The sequence below is a fragment of the Annulohypoxylon truncatum genome, assembly GCF_022578515.1.
Source record: "Annulohypoxylon truncatum strain CBS 140777 unplaced genomic scaffold F4807scaffold_34, whole genome shotgun sequence".
Classification (NCBI taxonomy): Eukaryota; Fungi; Ascomycota; class Sordariomycetes; order Xylariales; family Hypoxylaceae; genus Annulohypoxylon; species Annulohypoxylon truncatum.
The window spans coordinates 205,448-221,382 of NW_025953820.1; the positions used below are offsets into that span (position 1 = coordinate 205,448).

General features: G+C 49.8%; 3 protein-coding genes across 3 annotated transcripts; 1 reads left to right on the forward strand and 2 right to left on the reverse strand.

Moving 5' to 3' along the window:
• Positions 1-2,212: 2,212 nt before the first annotated feature.
• On the reverse strand, positions 2,213-4,002 carry F4807DRAFT_232001 (SFT2-domain-containing protein). Its single transcript, XM_047994158.1, has 4 exons — positions 3,637-4,002; positions 3,313-3,433; positions 2,859-3,009; positions 2,213-2,804 (listed from the first exon to the last, which is right to left on the reverse strand). Exons 1-4 carry the CDS (start codon positions 3,863-3,865, stop codon positions 2,652-2,654), a joined length of 654 nt encoding a protein of 217 aa, XP_047850966.1. The 5' UTR covers positions 3,866-4,002; the 3' UTR covers positions 2,213-2,651.
• A 5,869-nt stretch (positions 4,003-9,871) lies between these two features.
• Positions 9,872-11,500, forward strand: F4807DRAFT_453408 (uncharacterized protein; the record flags this gene model as incomplete). The annotated part of the gene is made up of 1 exon (XM_048000457.1): positions 9,872-11,500. The coding sequence occupies one exon, from the start codon at positions 9,872-9,874 to the stop codon at positions 11,498-11,500; it is 1,629 nt and encodes a 542-aa protein (XP_047850967.1).
• Positions 11,501-12,208: 708 nt separating this feature from the next.
• Positions 12,209-15,530, reverse strand: F4807DRAFT_439236 (nitrogen permease regulator of amino acid transport activity 3-domain-containing protein). Its single transcript, XM_047999178.1, has 4 exons — positions 14,477-15,530; positions 14,020-14,416; positions 12,583-13,938; positions 12,209-12,527 (listed from the first exon to the last, which is right to left on the reverse strand). Exons 1-3 carry the CDS (start codon positions 15,297-15,299, stop codon positions 12,597-12,599), a joined length of 2,562 nt encoding a protein of 853 aa, XP_047850968.1. The 5' UTR covers positions 15,300-15,530; the 3' UTR covers positions 12,209-12,527; positions 12,583-12,596.
• Between the last annotated feature and the right edge of the window lie 405 nt (positions 15,531-15,935).

The window sequence follows — 15,935 nt, forward strand, 5'->3', positions numbered from 1 at the left end:
ATAACACGCGCCGGCGCCCCATTAAAATTCCAAAGCATTTTGTAAATAAAAGATAATTGCGCAACCTTTTTTTTCGGCCCCTTTATAATTTATTTTCCCCCCCCCCCCCCCCCCCCCCACCTCCCTTCTTCTTCCTTAATAAACTCAGTGCTACCTACTTATATTTTGGGTAGGTAGGATGGAGATATATGTAGGTACCAGGTTGGTAGGTAGTTTCCCTACGACTTGATGTAGGATGTAGGATACCTACTCAGGCGCCTGGGCAGTACATGGATACTTACCTAGGTAAGTACCTATCTAAGTTAGGTTTTCTTTTCGGCAGGCGGAACCTTCGATGTTAGAACATCATCTACGGCTGTTGCTCGGCTTTAGATTCCAGCCTATCATCACATATCAATCGCTAACTCCTACATATAGCCCTACGTATCTGCAGAGGAACTTACCTAGGTATGTATGTAATAAATAGGTAGAATATACGGGTTATTCGGCGACATAAAAGGCAAGCATCCAGAGTTATCCCACGTCGCATACCTAGGTAGGTAGGTATACATATGACTTACAATGGAGTTGATATGATACAGTACTTTCATAGTGAGAATTGAGGATTTGTGGCTTCAAGGGTAACAGGCTAAGATCTAAGGGAATACAGATGTGCTGTCTTGTGCTGTGTTGCGTCGTACTGTGTACTAATAGCTACCTAGGATACCATTGATCTATAGACTCTGTATGGATATATATCTATAGAGGTATGTATGTCTCTACTTGAGATATGGCTCGACCGGTGTAATTCAATTACCTGGAAGGGGGACTACTAAACTCAGCAAGTTACCGTGACGAACTCGGACTGTATATTTGAGGAGGCGCTTTTAGTTTCCAGAGTTTTTGCCATTCCAATTAGTAAGTTACAGTATCTACGGGGTACCTAGCTTATTGTCCCCCATGTGAGAGGTCTACGTAACTTGACGTGTTATGCTCAACCACAATACAGTCGCACTTAATCAAAACGGGACTTGTCCAGGCATTGGTCTACGTAGACCATAGCAGATTCATTACACCTGCTTCCTAACCGATATTCTCTATGTATCCTCTGTGTCCTTGGGACGACCCTTTTTCATATGAGCGAGATTGGTATGCCTTATCTCTATCTATTTCATACCTTGCCGAGATAGCTTGGGCCAGTATATCATACTAACCCAAGTTATGCATGTCTGTCTAAGTATCCATATATTCTTGTGTGCTCTTGAAGAGGTAGAGTTCTAGGTTAGGCTGAAGAGGGGTACGCCAACCAGATCCTTTCTCTTTTAATTTCTTATTTCTTCCGTCTGTCCCGTACGCCTCCGCATGGTTCGCACATGAGGGACCTCTCTCGACTTTTATCTCTCAGGGTCCGGGGTGTTTTCTTCTTAAATGACTCATTTATTATTCATTTATTCTCCACGTGGGGGGTGAGGAGAAATGTAGAAGTCTCCAGCATGTTGACAAATTTTCGATTTTGGGTATTTCGTCTTTCATCAGCCAACCGAACTCCCACCGTTTTGCCCCGATAGATCAACTTCCATTTTTAGAACATAATACATAACAGGCGAGATTCAGCTCAAGGTGCAGATATTCGGTCAGTTTGCTTTGCCTGGAGTAACTACCTCCAGTTGTATCAAGTGATAAACCCGACAACAGATACTTATCGTGAGATCTGAGAACACGATTTATCATACAACCTTCCTTCCGACTACCTCTTTTCCAAATCTTGATTCCTATAACTACTTGATTGTCCATATACAGGAGTGAGCGTGTCTATTACCTGCCTTGTCTCCAACCCGCATCACCATTGGGTTGCTCCGTTGTCTACATCCGGTCATCTAGCTAGGTTTCTCGCCTGTTCTACTCCGCATCGTTTCATCGGTACCTCACGGGCTTTTGTTCCTTATCACATATCTTTCGGGAATTGTTTTAGTGATCGGTAAACTGATAAATCGGACAAAAGGCTACTAGGTAAGAGGCTAACATCATTAATGAGAATTACATTTCACTTGCAACTAAAAACTTGTCTTCATCCTCGCGACATTCTCAACTACCCACTCATCATGGGTTCATAAATGTACGACTATCGCCTAAAGTTGTCACCTAAAAGCATCTAGTACCAGGGGACGAAAGGCCGGATGAGCTGAGTGCGTTGTCCGATGCCTGAAATATCAAATAGGGGACTGTCAACCCCGACCAAGCAGTTACAGCTTACCCAATGAAATCACTAGACACCTGGAACAATTCAAGATAGAAACAAGCTTAGAAATAAACAAAGTTAGACATTTGTGTATGGAAGCTCCGGACTGACTTCCAGTAGGTCATCCTAGGCGGACTTGTCGAATAAGGTGTGCAAGTAACCCAGATTCTTTGCCGTATGTTGTCTCATACGCGAGAACAATACGCTCTTTATGTATTAACTATACCCAACTACCAGTAATATAGTATTGAATACGTCCGAGGTGCATATCAACATCAGTTCGCCCCGTAAAATGTTTCACATGTCTCTTTCATTAGTCATGAACTTCCTTACAATCTAACATGAATTTCCGGATTATTGTAACAGGTAAGCGAGGCCGAGAGAATTCTAGTTGCAATGCGCTGAAAACGCCGTAATATACAATAGACGTTTGCTAACCAGTCATCCAGGTGGCTGCCCTCCGCGCACCAAAGCTGGTGGCAAGACGTAGTCCGCTTGAACCCATCGGAAAGTAGCTGACAAGATACCATAGAAGGCAGGCGAGCTGGACGATTGCGGACAATAAAGTCAGCGTTGTGCTGTGAAGCTGCAACAAGTCAGTGTCTTGACTCCGCATTAGAGTAGAGAGAGGATGGCCTACCCCTACGGAGAAGTATATGGTCAACGCAATAGAGCCAAAATAGGCCGCGGTGAATGGCAATCGTGATCCAGATACCAAATGCTGGGCGTACGCCATAGGCCCCATCATGGCGGCAAAGGAAGAGAGGAACAGTATCGAGCCAAAAGACCATCTGGTGGTGACACAGACTGTTAGCATGATGCCCTCGGACGCATACTATCTATGCGGAAATTGAAGTAATATGTAGAAGAACGTCGTAGAAAGAAGGTTAGATCCAGACCAGATCCACCCGGTTGATCATCCGTGCTGTTATGCGAGATTGATACATATGCAACAGCGGCTTCTTGCAGAGATCTTCACCTCATCTCATAGTCGTGGGAAGGGGGGCTCTGTTCTGGACACGAGGACAAGGAGACAGGGGGGTAGCTAGCAATGCTAGCTACGGGAGAGAAGCTAAGAAAACTATTGGTCTTACAATATGACAAACTTGCGAGGCTTGGTCATGAGGATAGGCCATAGAGCAAAACAGAGCACAAAGCAGGCCAGTGCACCCAAGTTACAGGCACCAAATATCAACATTCGGTCCCATCGACTCACTATGAAGAAGATCGAGATTCCAAGTCAGTCTCTAGAAAGCTATGGTGGATCGGCTCGTCCATGTGGAAAGGTGAAACAGGGCGCGCGGATGATGCACATGTCGCCCGTCTAAGGTACGATGCAGGGGAAAGCGAACGTTTAAGGGGCTGGAACTGAGCACTACGGATAGGGTATAGGGCGTAGGGCATAGGACAAGACTCACGGACGAACCAGCCTTCTTCCTCTTCACGACGGTTGCTGGCTGGCAGGGGAGCGCCAGCGCCCTCTGTGGTAGGTAGTTGTACATATCCACGGTCTCCGAACGGGTTTAACGACTTCATCGAAGACAAGAGTCCGGATGTCTGTGACGTGTTGGCCGTGTAGTCTCGGTCTCGGTCGCGACGCGACCACCCTAGAGAGTTCATCGATTCTCTAAAGGATGCAGACGCCATCGTTCGTTATGGTTCGCGCTCGCTCGCTTAACTTCGGATGAACTCGCAATTCTCAGGTTCGCTCTGTGCGGTCGCAAAACGGTTCGGGCGAATATGGCGTGTGGTATGGTGGATTGAATATATGGGGCGGATAGAACGGAAAATACAAATTTGTAATGGATGCCACTGGGTGTGCCGGATGACCTCTCCGTCCTTGTACTGGTAATTGGAAGATTGGTGTTGATGGAAGACGGGAAGTGTCTGCGGTCTGAGGTGATGTCGCGTTTAGGGTGCACTAAAAATGGGTGTGGTGGAGGAAGAAGCAAAAAAGTGGATTAGTGGGATTAAAGGCATCAGCCAGAGTGATCAGCCACACAACTACGAAGTTGAAAGTATCAACTTTGATGGTCTGTGCGAGTGGGGGCTTTGGTGTGACATTCAAATGCACGTCATTGGTTGAGACTTTCTGGCATGTGGCTTCAACTAATCCCTGACAGTGATCCCGCTAAGATGGGGCCGATTTTCTGTCAGTCTTTCTAAATCCCTGTTCCTCCTTCATTTGCCTCCTACAATCTCATGGCTCGTGCGTAAAGAAGTTGACAACCGGCATTGAGAAGCAATATTACGGACGAACATGTTACTTACCGCGGACGAGGGTAGAATAATGCCGCTCTGCTTTTACTTGGGGTATCTTCGCTTTTCCCTGATTATACCTAGGAATAATTTCTAATTATTCCTAGGTATACAAGACAATAATATCTGCGGAAGCCTGTTTATGAGTTGCGTCGAGGATGAGATCCGTCCATTCCGTACACACCTTCGTGAACTTTTCTATCTGCCCCGCAGGTAGACATGTGTGAATGTTTCATCGACACACAGAGAGCACCTCAAGCATGTAACTTATACGTAAGTTCCAAGATATTGACGGTCGCGTAGATTTTGACACTTGCGCGCTTGCGCATACTACGCCTATGTCCGCATATATGCAAAGCAACTATATACCTTGTCTATACTCAAGGTGTGTTAGAACCCTATCTTCCTATTGGCGGGTACGCGTCTACTATCGAACTTGGGGATATAATTTATTCTGGTGGTTGCAAGATGGCTCAACCTTCGAAGCAGCGGAGAACGCGGTTGCGCGAGACATAACATATCCTAGCCGACGTTGATTTGGAGGTTTACTCTGGCAGCTTTGGATGACCTACGCCGATCTGTTCAATGTATTCACGTATTCGTGGGCATATTTGACGTACTGTGTTCGGTTTTTGGAGACGAAGCCCCGGTAGTAGCCCTACAAGTCAACTCCAAATCAGCTGGTCCCATTATTATTAGGTATCTGAGATTGCCAATCACGTACCGTGCCGAACGGGCGCTATTCAAACTCTATCGAAGTGCGTCCAAGTGGTTAGATGCGCCGCGGACGTGATTGGCTCCCACTCTCCATGCTGGATACTGGGGGTGTAGAGCCGTGGATCGTCATGGGGGAGAAGCCGTCGACTTTCGAGAATCTGCAGCCTTGAGTTACATCGGAGCGGTCGCCGGCCGACAGAGCAGCTGCAGAGTCCACTTTCGCCCTACTATAGCTCTTGCATTCATACCGACTTGGTATACCGCAGAATTTATACATGTTCCAAGATCTACCCCTCCATTGCACGATAGATCATACTACGTAGTATGTATGCGAAGGGGATCCCAATACTCCTGATAGCCATGACCTCATCGTCCTCGTAATACGATGCCGACAATATGTTTAGAAACGCTATTGCCGCGCCGGATTCCAGACTAACAAAACCTCCCAATATTCAAATATTCTTAGAGGAGGGGGCACGGTTGGCTCTGCTGGCCTACCAAGCCTTCATCTGCCCACCTAGCGGGTACCCCTGTACGAGTATCTATATTGAGCCATGCAAAGACGCGTTCGCGTCGTCACTTTTAGGTTGGGTACCTCTAGGTGGATTGAAAGCGATAGGTTAGATAGTGGGTGCATTTCATGGGATTGGTGTACCTTGGCCGCGCAACCAAATAGAAGATCGTAACCTCGGGAATCGTACTTACATGCATTTCTAAAGCGGGTGCCTTACGCAAGGTGACAAATCTCGCCCTTTTCAGTCAGCACGATAGTCGTTGCGAGGGCATGGCCTCAACGTCTATGAGTCACACAAAGGTCGACCGTAAAGGATCACGCTGACCATTTTCAAAAGCTCTCTCTCGTTCGGATTGTCCAAAATCCCATGTTGGCCATACTTTCCCATGGCCCTCCGTTTATCTCCTTAGGCCCTTAGGCCAAAAGAAGGGTGGCATTCTGTCTCACCTAGGTGGGTGGGTGAAATGACTTTGGCCTTGGTCACGAGTCCAAGTGCCGCCACCAATTCCCTTTTGGTCTTCCCGAACAGGGACCCCTCCTCGCAATGTACCCAGCACGGTATTATCCATAACGATAAGATAGAGCTCAGTTGTGCGGGTCGCGCTTCGCGATGGAGGTAGCTTCCTAGCAGTCCTGTGAGAGCTGGGAGAGACACACCTTTCATCAGTCCCTTACACACCATATCAGCTAATAATGGGACCTTTCCGAGTTCTCCAGTGTCATAAGACGCACCTCGAACCAGTTTGGGCAGGATAAGATATGGACTGGGGGTTTGTCATCCTATTTGGAAGTATTTATAGATGTATATAGGTATCTGAATATAAAAGCTATGCACCCCACGGCCATAACCCAATGAGAAAAAGTTTTGTTTTGGCAGTTATGTCTACCGACAAATCTAATTCTATTAATTCATAATACCTACCTAGGCTATTCCATCATCAGAAAGGTTTTCGAGATAACCTACCCAACACGGCCAACAATACTCGGACATAGCCTGAGGAAGGACGTCTATCCCACCAACACACACGGGACGTTGGCACTAAACAACCTTAAACATTTGGAATAATAAGACATCGGCTTATGAACAGCGGGATACGCCGTCAACAATTTAGTGTCTTCTTCGACAAGATTTATTAGATTGCGATATCGACACCAAGTCGATCGACCTAGCAGGAGATCTGATCAAGGGTTTTGGTACCGCCCCACGGGAACTTGATCAGATAAGTCTCCAACGGGTGTCGGCAGTCCTCGACTTTTTACATGGACGGTATCGCCTGCTTCTATTGGACAGTTTCGACATCGTCATCAAGGCCGCGGCAGTGCATTACCAATAACGAAAGACGGCCAGCAAGGGAACAAGAGGAAATCGGTCGGCCGACAATCTGGTCCGTATTATCTAAACGATATCTTGGAGCAGCGCAAAAGTTCCGACTCGATACGATCTCACTCTGGGCACTTCTCTCGTCAACTATTCGACACCTTGGTCTTGATCAGGAAAAGCGGTTGACTGTGGCTCGTTCGGTGGAGTTGACCGGAAGTCGGAACCGCTAAGTTGCTTGGTAACTGCTTGTAACTTGTAAGTGCTTCGTAGATGCTGCAAGTTTCTACATAATCGGCTAAGGGCAGCCGCTAACTGTTTAACTAGGTAGATTCCTTCCCACTACCAGAAGAGCTGGAAATCGCAGAGAGAAAAGAGAGAGGCGCCGGAAGTAGCAGGACATCATTATTCGCATCGCATTGCTACTTCCGCTCATCCCATCCCATCTCATCATAACCCCCTCCAGGTCTACCCCTACAACTGCATGTACGGGCGCACCATTACGGTACACACCTAAACCACCAAACCCACCAAACCTTACAGGGGATTTGCCCAAGGGTACTTCTTGGAAGCCTCATAGGCTGCCAATCAATTGCCCGAAGTTGCCAGGGTTTGAACACACAAACGGCGCACTTGCATTGGTTTGCGCTACCTTGCGTTACCCTGCTTTTGCTCACCTTGCGCTATCCCCAAGTTCTATCCCACCTTGTTCAACATTAAAGTAGCAGTAGCAGTGGTGGTACCTACATACTCTCTACCTACTATTACTATTACCTACTATACTATCCTCGCCCAATTCTTACTTGAGACCGCTTCTTCCAACGTTCCGGAGCTCACCGTGAGATTCCTTTCGGCTCAGCCTATTCCAATCATATTTCAACTCGACTCGGCTCGTCGGGTCTGATCAGTTGTTTGTGATATTTATCGAAGTTATATCCAGTTTCCTACGGCCGCCACCGTCCGGGAGTTTTCCAAAGAGCAAATCCTCGTATACATACACCTCTCAGTCAGGCTGCCCCCCGTCCAAACCCTGGTCTTTTCGGTTCGAGCTTCGCCCACAAGCTACGCCCGCTTTCAACTGGAAAAGTTGACAAGTTGACGAGAGCTGACACAGATTGGCCTACCAACAACTTTGACTACGTAGTGGTACTTTATTACAGCTAATAACCTTGCCAACCGAGTTCACCCAACCCAGGCTAGGCTACCTGCATCTCCCTCAAAATCCAAGGACTTTCCCTTCTGCCTTCTTACCGCCTCGAATCCTGAAGGTCTTTTAGGGTCCTTGAGTCCTTGGTCCTTTTTTTTAATCCTTCCCACACACCCGGTCGATACTTATACCCCATACCCATACCCATTCTTTAATTCATATACGATCCGACGGCCGCCTTTTGCGCTCCCGTCTATTTTCTGATCTGATATACGATCCATCACCTCTCGTGCAACTGCCCAGGCCGAAATAAGAGCCGATTAAACCCGGCATCAACTCCGTGCTTACGGTTTGACAAGTTCTTGGTCGTTTTTAGCCTCCTCTTCTGGTACGCCTGGTGTTACCTCGCCTACTTGGCCTACCCTGCCTTCGGTCGATTTTCCCTGAGGTCAGAATTCACTTAGTGCTGTCATCGAGGGCTGCGGCCACCATCACTTCTTCCTAGCCTCTAGGTCGTCTATCACATCTTACTGGTGTAGGGATTATAGCGATACCGCCTTTCGAATTTGGCGAGGCGCAAGATATATTTCTCTTCGTCCAGTTATCCTTGAAGCAACGAAACTTAGCTTCTCTTTTCTCTCTTCCTCCTCTTCCTCTTCTTCGCTTTTTCTTTTCCCACTCGCCAAAGTGAAGAAGCACTTTTCCGGATCAACCAATAAATCTCACCGACACCCATTGTTGGTCGTGCGCATTTAACTAGTCTTGTACGTACATGCCTTTTCATTAACCCTGGGACCCTCCGCATCTCGGACTCGCGGTATTTGCATCGGTCTTGATACACGAGTACACGAGGGACAAAAGCACAAAAAGGAATGGAAAAAGAAAAAGAAGCAGTCCCAATTTTTGAATCAACCTAACTCGGTAACTTGGGTCTGCTCTAACCAGCGCACAACAGATACGTTCATAACCTTGGAAGCTCTTTCACACGCGCCTCTCCCCAATTCCCCTCTATATATCTTTTGGCTCCTCAAATCAAATACTCAGCAAGCCGGCGCATTCCCGCGACGTCGTTCACCACCTGCATGGCTACGTAATTTGTGGTCAACATCAACAACCATCATTCAACATTACGCTTTCTTCAACCGAGGTAAATATACCTTCCTATAATTTAATTTTCTCGTTGATTGTGCTGTCGCATACTACTGCAAGTGTAGACGATGTACTTTTTCTTTTAGTTTCTCTTTTTGCTCCTTCCTAATAACGCCTTGAGTTCTCTCGGTGTAGTGGTTATACTTTAATACCTCCTCCCCCACATCTCCAGGGCTCTTTCCCACTATTACTACCACTACCCTTCCATTCCCTCCCTCTTGCCCGCATAACCCATAACCCATAACCCATCTGAACCCACTCGCCGAGTATAGGTGCGGGGCTAACATTGCTCTGTCCCTCGACAGAACAGATACGCTAGATTTTTAGATTTCTGTCCAGGCAGATACCAGATACACAATCCACTATCCGCAATCCGCAACCCGCACCAATCACCGACCACTCTAGATACCCTCAATACCAACAGACCATTTTGTCGCCGACTACTGTTAACGCCTAAAACGGCTGTAGATACCTGACCAGCTATCGCTGTGTATAACACGCATTCTTTCTCTTTTGGAGACCTCTTTCAACCACCCGACGCTAGATATGATGGCACAGCACGCCTTCAACCAGTTTGGCGGCGGCCAAAGTACGGGCGGCGCTGGTGGCAGCGTTGACCCGAACGACCTGGCCATGTCCGGAACATACGCTCCGTCCTATTCCAACAACTTCAACGGAAATAACAATTCCTCCAATTTCTTCGGCGATGACGAGTTACTCGACACCCTCGGTAGCCCGACCGATCCCATGCCTAACCAGCCCGGCATGCACAACCAAGGCCAGGATTTCGGTGGCATGAACGAGATGAACATGGGTTTCTCGCAGGGCGTGTATGGCCACCAAGGCAACCATAACATACAGATGGACCAGCCTCATATGAACGGATATTCCAACACTCCCGATGGTGACCCTATTCAGAGCCCATTTGTGCACAGCTTCAACCAGGCGCAATTCCACCAAATGCAACAGCAACATCAGCAGCAATTTGGAACCTCCCTCCAGTCGCCAATATCCTACTCCGGCTCCCCTTTGACTGGCTCTGACATGAACAACGAGGGCAGCGACCCCAATTACCTGAACACCAAGTCGCGCCCTCAGCTTTCCCATACTATGCAGCGCAAGGCTTCAAATACCCGCAGCCCGCTTACGCCTAAGACTGCAGCCGCCATGTCTAACTTGACTGTGAGCTCTCGGGAACAACCAGGATTCGGTGCGCAACCGATACGAACTACAAACGGCCACCACGAGAAATCCCCTTCGGCTCAATGGATGCATACGCCAAACAGCATGTCTTCTTTCCCCGGATCCGGTTTCTCTTCACCAATGCAGCATGGCATGCAGAATCCGCAGATTGCAGATGTATTGCTCAAGGGCGGCACCTCTATGCCTGCAAAATTAAACACGCCGCCCAATACGGTTTCCTCGCAGGAGATGAAGAGGAAGCGACGTCGAGAATCTCACAACCTTGTCGAGCGACGACGCCGTGACAATATCAACGAGAGGATCCAGGACCTTAGCAAGCTTGTTCCTCCACACCGTCTGGAAGACGAGAAGATCCGGAAGCTGATACAAAACGGGACACCACTCTCTCCTAGTTTGACCGGGATCTCTCACCCGGCACAGGCTACATCAGGATTGGCCGGACCGGGAGCGAAACGTGCTACTGGTGTCGGCAACATCACCACCGGCCTCCCTCTCGAAGAAAAGGACAAGGGTCCCAACAAGGGGGACATTCTCAACGGCGCAGTTAGCTGGACGAGAGACCTTATGTGGATGTTACATCTTAAGCTTCAACAACAAGAAGAGCTTATCAACACTATAGTGGAACTCGGCGGCAGTGTTCCCCTCGAGCTCACAGAAGATGAGAAGCGTATGCAAACTGAGCTGATGGAGGCTATGACCAAAAACGGGCCGCATACTTTCTCATACTCTCGCTTTGCGGGATCAGGTCTCCGAGTACCTCAACATACCGACTACAGAGGTGACTCCGTGAATGGATCAGACAGTGCGATCGCTGGCACTTCAGTAAGTCCCGACGGGCAGGACACTGTGGATCTTGTGGGGGATATGGGGGACGCTGGCCAATTTTGGAACGACCCGGATGATGACGGCTCTGGTCCAGCGTCGATCAATTTCAAGGAAGAGGATGAATTCGGAATGGACCTCTCCCATGATTAACGGCCTTGAGGCTTCTAGGCCTTTTACGTTCCTGCATCTTTCCAGCATTTTCCGGCGTTGACCAAGTTCCGACTACCCATTCGATTTTTGCGCATTCGCCTTTGAGCATTCGCCTTTGAGCATTACACTTGACTCGGGATTTTCAGGCATTTTACTTCGGTCATTTCGGGTATCTTAGTCAAGGGTGGGACATCACTGCATAGGGCGGCCGTTTTGGGAGACCGGCGTTCTATCTTACCTCACCAGATAGTGGGAAACAGGCACGGAGCGGCCGGGAGTGGTTATGGTTTTTCATAGTTCTTGTCCGACAGATCCGGACACGCAGGGTCAGGTCTTTCGCTTTTTTCCTTCTGCACCCTTGCTCTCCTCTTTCGTTGCTTTTGTTTTTTTCCCTCGCATGTCACTCATCTGCGGGCCGGGTTTGATTCATTTCTATGATACCTTGTGGATTACGGAGTTTGGGTCACTGTCGCTTTTTTTATTTTATTTTTTAAACTTCGGCTGAGATCGCGTTGACTTTTGCATTTACATCTTCACATTGTGGATGGTGGAGTTTTGTTCTGACGGTTCCCACATGTAGCCGTTGCAATCTTCTTTGACGAAGGTTCGGGCATCTCATGCTTTGTGTATTCGTTGACTTGAAAGGGAATCCAACTGGAGAGAGGAAAGTGAGGCATTACAAGTGATATATAAGCCGGGACAGTATACGGGTTCATCCTAATAATCATATTTATTCATCTAAACATGTGCTTCCTTATTCGTATATGTGTATGTGAATTTCTTGCTATTCGCCTTGACACACGTATAGAACATCGTTCAGAGTTCGAACTTGTCTCTTCGAGTACCGAGCGGAGTAAGGAAGGGCCCGGAATCATGAACCCGACCCTTTCCCGCCTGTCCACCTTATATCTCCGTATAAGCGGATTTTCCTCACTCATCAATGATGCATTACATGCCTTGTACATAAGTACATACTTGGGTACCCGGTATTTGTGCCTACCTATGTATCCAATTCCAACGTTGCTACCTACCACGTAACGTAAGTGACGTCAGCTAACTATATAGGTAGGTAGGTAACCAACCTACAAGCTACAGGCTACCAATGCCTCACAGTCAACAAGTACTCGCTCATAGAATTAAGCAAGTTCCACGCGTCGCGACGCTTCATATCCTCGTGCAGCGCCACGCGCTCGAGCGCGCTGCGCCCGTTAAAATACTTCCAGAAAACGGGCCACGCGGTCCGCGGGTTCAGCGGCGGCCCCCCACCTTTTCCCGGCTTGCCGCCGCTGCTGCCCGGGCCAATCTTTATCCCTTCGACCGCCCCTCCTCCCGCGGCGTCCTTGCCCTTCCCCCCTCCTCCTACTCCTCCGCTATTGTTACTCTCTCCGGTATTAGGCGCGCCGCCGCCACTGTTCATATTCATATTAGGCCGATGCGTAGCGACGGCCAAAGCGCCGCTCGAAGTATGCGTGACGCGCTCGGGCAGGCGGCGGCCGATGGCGGAGAGGTAGCGCGAGTCGCGCTCGCCGACGCGGCCCGCGTCGACGATGACGTACGGGCTCAGGTGCGCGAGGTGCGGCGCGTCGTTGACGGAGGGGTGCGGCGTACGCTGGGGCGCGGGGCGCCGCGCGTGGGCCGCTGCCTTCGAGGCCGCGGCTAGGTGCGCGCGCGTCGCGAGCCGGGAGAGCCGCGCTTGCTCGGCCGCCTGCTCGCCGGCGGTCTTGGTGTTCTGGGAGTGCGGCGAGGAAGAGGACGACGAGGCGAGCGGCGGGGGCTGCAGGGTCGCCGTGGAGGAGGTCAGGGATAGGGGTGCCGTGTGGTGGTGGTCGTCCGAGGACGACGCGCTGCTGAGGCTCGTCCTGGGCCTGTCGTTGGGGTTGCTGTTGTTGCCGTTGCCGGGTTCGGGAGAGCCGGGGGCGTCGGAGCGCGGGGAGGACGGCGGCGGCGGCGACGAGGATACTTGGGAGTGAGAATCGGACTCGGGGGACGTGCCCTCGACTTCGGCCTTCGCCTCGTTCCGCGCGCGCTCGATCTCCTCGGCCTCGAGCTCGTAGTCGACCTCGTACAGGATCTCGGGCCAGACGACGACGTAGGCGAAGGTGCACAGCTGGGTGGCCCAGCCGCCGCGCATGAGCCAGGCGAGCATGGCCAGGTAGGTCGGGCGGTGGTTCTTGCTGGGCGCGAACAGCTTGTACGAGCGCGGCGCCGCCGACAGGCTCGCCAGGAACTCGGGCAGCGGCGGCGCGAGCGGGAAGCTCCGGGCCCAGGCCTGCGAGGCGCGCGGCAGCCGCGACATGTCGCTGTTCGGCGAGAGCACGTACACGTCACGCGCGTGCAGGGGCGGGACCGCGATCGCGCGCCGCCAGAAGATGAAGTGCTGCGCGTACTTCCGGACCTGCGCCGGCGAGAGGGCGGTGCCTTGGCCGATTTGGTAGAAGCTGTGAGACGAGGGTAAGTGAGGATGAGCAAGGAAGAGCGGTTTCAAACGAAGGAGTACGAGATTCAAAAGGTGGACTTACGACATGGTTGGTTTCGAGAGCCGCACGAATTCGATCATCGCGGCTGTGGTCTCGTCGGGGTCGGCCTGGAGTTCTGCGATGATCTTCTTTTCGTCGCTCATCAGGAGCAGCGCGAAATTCTTGTCGAGGAAGCCGGGGTCGTTGAGGCTGTCCTCTTCAACAAAGGAGTTGGCGGTTGTTATCCATAACCCCTTGGATCCGCTCTCGTCGTCAGGGGGTAGATCCGTGAGATAGAACGGCACGGGTATCTGAACCGAGTGCGTTACTGTGCCCTCGGCCGTTTCTAGTTGCAGGGCCGCGATCTTGTTGTGGGACACGGCTTCGTAGACATCCTGCATGGATGCTGCTAAGGAAGAGACATCTAGGATCTCCTTCCATAGTGTGCTCATTTTAGTTTCTGCGCACGGTTTATTAGTCCGCCTATTTGCATATATGGTACAATAATTCAAGCACATACTTGATTCTCGACCCTTATCCTTCATAGCCAATATTCGTTTCGACTCTTTCCAGACGAAATCGCTCTTCTGTTGGCTATATTTGTATGCCTTGTTAATCTTCTTTATGATGTGAAGATAGAGATTCTCGCATAACTCCTTCGCCTCGTGCTTCTTTGGATTCAAAATGAAGACGAGGTTAAACATAGTCATGCCACTCTTTTTTTCGTCAGCCTCATCTGGTGGGTTTCCGGTAATGGCATCCTCGGCCATGTCCTTAGTGTCGATTTGCGATAAATCGCTCGGGAGGTTCGAGTACTCGCCATACTTACTGGCCGAGTCTGCGTTCTCGGGCGACTTTGGCGCTTGATACTTCGGCTGCTTTTTCTTTTTGCGCCATATCCCGTTTTCCGGGACGTAGACAGGATACGACGCGAAGCAGAGCTGTTCCAGGGAAACTTGGAAGAGCTTCTTATGGAAAGCTCGGTTAGGGGTAAGGAGGCTCTCGAGGTCTTTAGTTGGATAGCCAGCCACGTGCTCCCACGGCACAATCTGAGAACCGCTATCTGTTTCCAAGTGATCGTCATGATTCCAATTCTGCAGATCAACGGATTTGGGGAGCGAGCCTGAAGGAGCTTCGAAAGGGGGATGGGTCATCTGATTTAACAGCTCGTCATCGTCGTCGTCGAGCTCGTCCCTGGGAGCACTGTCACCGGAGGAGGGGGCGCGCGGCTGCAGGATCCGAGGCGGGTACTGGAAGACAAACAACGGGCCATCGCGCAGCCGGTTAACCACCAGGGCCACCCCCAGGAAGTTTGACGTGTTTGGCAGCACCGGAGAGGCCATGTTTATCCCAAGCTCCGGTGTCACGGATGGCGACACAAGTCTCAGATGCAATCACTAGTCCCGTCGCCTAGCCCAAGGGTGTGCGCTGCAGTCTTCGATGAGCATGTTTCATTTGACCACTGCAAGTCTGAGCCGGTTTCTCTCTTTGACGTAAGATGGAAATACCTCATCTCACCAAGCTGTCGACGAAATGCTTCATGATTTGGTAAGTACACAAAGGGTGATGTTCTTATTAAGATAAGTATATTGAAGCCCTCATAAACTATGATCAGGTACGTACCTCTCTTAGCTGCGGATCGGACCAATCAGGAGAAGAGGCTCGGAAGCGTATTATTCCACTTTTTATATGTTATATATACATATACCCCTTATTACGATACTCATGAGATCATGCAGCCACTCATTAAGCAAATAACTTTAAGATTCTTAAAGTGGCTGAATGGTACTTGTACAGTCTTATTCGACGTACCCCCGAGGGGGTACTGCGCTTTAACTAACGAAATGGGCAGAAAGTTGCGAAATACCCGAAATACTTCCGGATGGGTGGAGTTTACTATTAAAACCATGTATATAAGTATAAGTAGATAGCCCTTATTATTACATACAATATTTATTTATAAGTAAAACAGCTATTAT

Coding starts and splice junctions, on each gene's coding strand:
- F4807DRAFT_232001 (XM_047994158.1), bottom strand. CDS start 3,865: ATGGCGTCTGCATCCTTTAGAGAATCGATGAACTCTCTAGGGTGGTCG. Junction 3,010..3,312: donor CCTCGCAAGTTTGTCATATT/GTAAGACCAATA, acceptor TGTCACCACCAG/ATGGTCTTTTGGCTCGATAC. Junction 2,805..2,858: donor CCATATACTTCTCCGTAGGG/GTAGGCCATCCT, acceptor GACTTGTTGCAG/CTTCACAGCACAACGCTGAC.
- F4807DRAFT_439236 (XM_047999178.1), bottom strand. CDS start 15,299: ATGGCCTCTCCGGTGCTGCCAAACACGTCAAACTTCCTGGGGGTGGCC. Junction 14,417..14,476: donor GGATAAGGGTCGAGAATCAA/GTATGTGCTTGA, acceptor AACCGTGCGCAG/AAACTAAAATGAGCACACTA. Junction 13,939..14,019: donor CTCTCGAAACCAACCATGTC/GTAAGTCCACCT, acceptor CTCGTCTCACAG/CTTCTACCAAATCGGCCAAG.